Source organism: Galeopterus variegatus, unplaced genomic scaffold (assembly GCF_000696425.1).
Source record: "Galeopterus variegatus unplaced genomic scaffold, G_variegatus-3.0.2 Scaffold3741, whole genome shotgun sequence".
Taxonomy (NCBI): domain Eukaryota; kingdom Metazoa; phylum Chordata; class Mammalia; order Dermoptera; family Cynocephalidae; genus Galeopterus; species Galeopterus variegatus.
In genome coordinates, this window is record NW_007729852.1 from 254,777 (window position 1) to 257,033 (window position 2,257).

At 55.0% G+C, this 2,257-nt stretch overlaps 1 protein-coding gene across 1 annotated transcript; it reads right to left on the bottom strand.

Moving 5' to 3' along the window:
• Positions 1 to 359: 359 nt before the first annotated feature.
• Positions 360 to 1,352, bottom strand: FFAR2 (free fatty acid receptor 2). Its single transcript, XM_008585873.1, has one exon. It carries the CDS (start codon positions 1,350 to 1,352, stop codon positions 360 to 362), a length of 993 nt encoding a protein of 330 aa, XP_008584095.1.
• Positions 1,353 to 2,257: the final 905 nt, after the last annotated feature.

Consider the following 2,257-nt stretch of genomic DNA (forward strand, 5'->3'; position numbering starts at 1 on the left):
CAAGTGCTTCTGTGCTTAACCATTCTTGTGTCATTGAGTTAAGCTCCTTTGAGGAAAATTCACTCAGGGAGGGATACCAAGCTGGTAAGAGAGGCTTTTGTAAAGTCCCAGTCATGGACTGGGCCTCAAGATTCCTGGCTTCTGTGCTTAACCATTCTTGTGTCATTGAGTTAAGCTCCTTTGAGGAAAATTCACTCAGGAAGGGATACCAAGCTGGTGAGAGAGACTTTTGTAAAGTCCCAGTCATGGACTGGGCCTCAAGATTCCTGGATCTGGGACAGGAACCCTCATGTTCCCCTTCTCCCAGGCTGCCCAACTCTTGTGCAACCCAGAGTGCCTCTGAAGGTCCAGAGAATTCGCTAGTCTGTGGTGAAGTCCAAATTTGGCGCCCCTTCTGCTTGACTTACACCCCTGTCCCCATTCGTTACCTCTGCTGTCTCTTTGCCTCTGCATCCCAACAGGGAGGAGCCCTGATTCCGCAGCAGCTGCAGCCCTTTTCCAAAGGTTCTGCGCACCACCGAAGAAGAGAAATAGAAAAGCAGGGGGTCCAGACTGGCGTTGAGTGAGCTGAACACCACAGCTTCCGCCCGCCATTCAGGGCTTTCCCTCGTGAAAAACCCCACCAGGTGGGATATGTTGTAAGGTGCAAAGCACACCAGGAAATTGAGAAGTGTCACAACAGCCAGCCCCACAGCTCGGCGCCGCCTCTGGGCCCCGACGTGGGGCTGGGTGAGCATGATCCACACAAAGCGCCAGTAGCAGAAGATGGTGACCGCCATGGGAATGAAGAAGAGCACCAGGCACACCTCCAGCCGCACAGGCAGCAACACGTCCAGCTGCTCTTGGGTGAAGTTCTCATAGCAGGTCACTTCATTGCTGTATCCCGCCTGCTGGGTTGAGTTCAAGTACTGAACGATGATCACAATGGTGCAGTGACCAAAGGACATGATCCAGGAGACCAGAGCAGCAATCACTCCATACAGGGGCCGACGGGAGAGCTTGTACTGCACAGGGAAAGCCACTCCCAGGTAGCGCTCAATGCTGATACCCGCCAGGAGCCAAGTGCTGCAGTAGATGCTGCTGAAAAAGGCAAAACCTGTGAGGGCACAGACTACATCAGGCAGATACCAGTGGAAATCGGACGCAGCCTCCATGATCTTGAAGGGCAGCAGCAGCAGCAGCAGGAGGTCAGTCAGCGTCAGGCTGAGCAGGAGGATGTGCACGGGTGCGGGCTGGGGCTGGCGGACCCGCCCCATGAAGGCCCGCAGAGCCAGCAGGTTGGCGGGGAGACCAGTGAGGAAGATGATGATGTAAGCCGCGAGGATCGTGGAGCTGTGCAAACTGGGCATCATTCTGGAGGAGGATGAAAGAGGGCAGGGTCAGGAGGTCCCACTCACAGCCTGTGGACTCTCCCCAGGTTCAGGATGTGGACATCCTGCCTGTCACTCCCTCTTCCCAGACCAAAGCTTTCTGCTGCCACCACTGCTTGCTCACACCACCTGCTAGAACTGCCCAGAGCAATTATTGACTTTGCCTGGGGCGGGATACTAAGCAGTGGTTATTACATTTGCCATTGTGTGTCTCTGGGGGAGACCAACCCTCGGCTGCCCAAGGGAATTCCCCCTCTGGTTTCCCCGGCCTTTCTCTTTCTGTCTTCACAGATACAGGAAGTTACTGTTATCAGTTTCCAACTTTACCAAAGTCCCTTCCTCAGTCAGAGTCCTGACGGAGAGAAAGGCATCGCAGAGAGGAGAGAGCTGTACGATGTGTCAAAGGATGACCAGGCTGCGAGAACCCAGGCACTGCGAACCCAGGGCTGCTTCCCTACAGGACCCAGTGCCCAGCCCCCAACCCATCTCCTTACCTCCTTGCCCTCTCCTTTTGCAGAACGTGGATTTTCCTTCACCCTGTTCATCCCATCCAACGCTGGATTCTGACTCTGTTGAGAAGGGGAAGCTTAGAGAGGGGGCAGCAGGGAAAGAGTGGGGCAGCAGGGAAAGAGTGAGCCAGCACACTCTCCTTTGGGTCTTGTCCCCAAAAGACCGGAAAGGCCCCCAGGATGTGACTGGCTCCTGCACCTGGTGTTTCGCCTATAAACAGGTGAACTCCTCTTCGTAATGGGGTAACTCAGTTTCTACTTGGTTTGTAACCCTGCTGTCCACACAGTCTCTGGCCCCACCATCGTCTCCCTAGGCTTGATTTCCTGGCCCATGCTTCCTTGCTCCCCACCCTAGCTCCAGTCTCTGGGTACGAGCCT

Bases quoted from the DNA above. Each gene is read 5' to 3' on its own strand.
- FFAR2 (XM_008585873.1), bottom strand. From the start codon at position 1,352: ATGATGCCCAGTTTGCACAGCTCCACGATCCTCGCGGCTTACATCATC.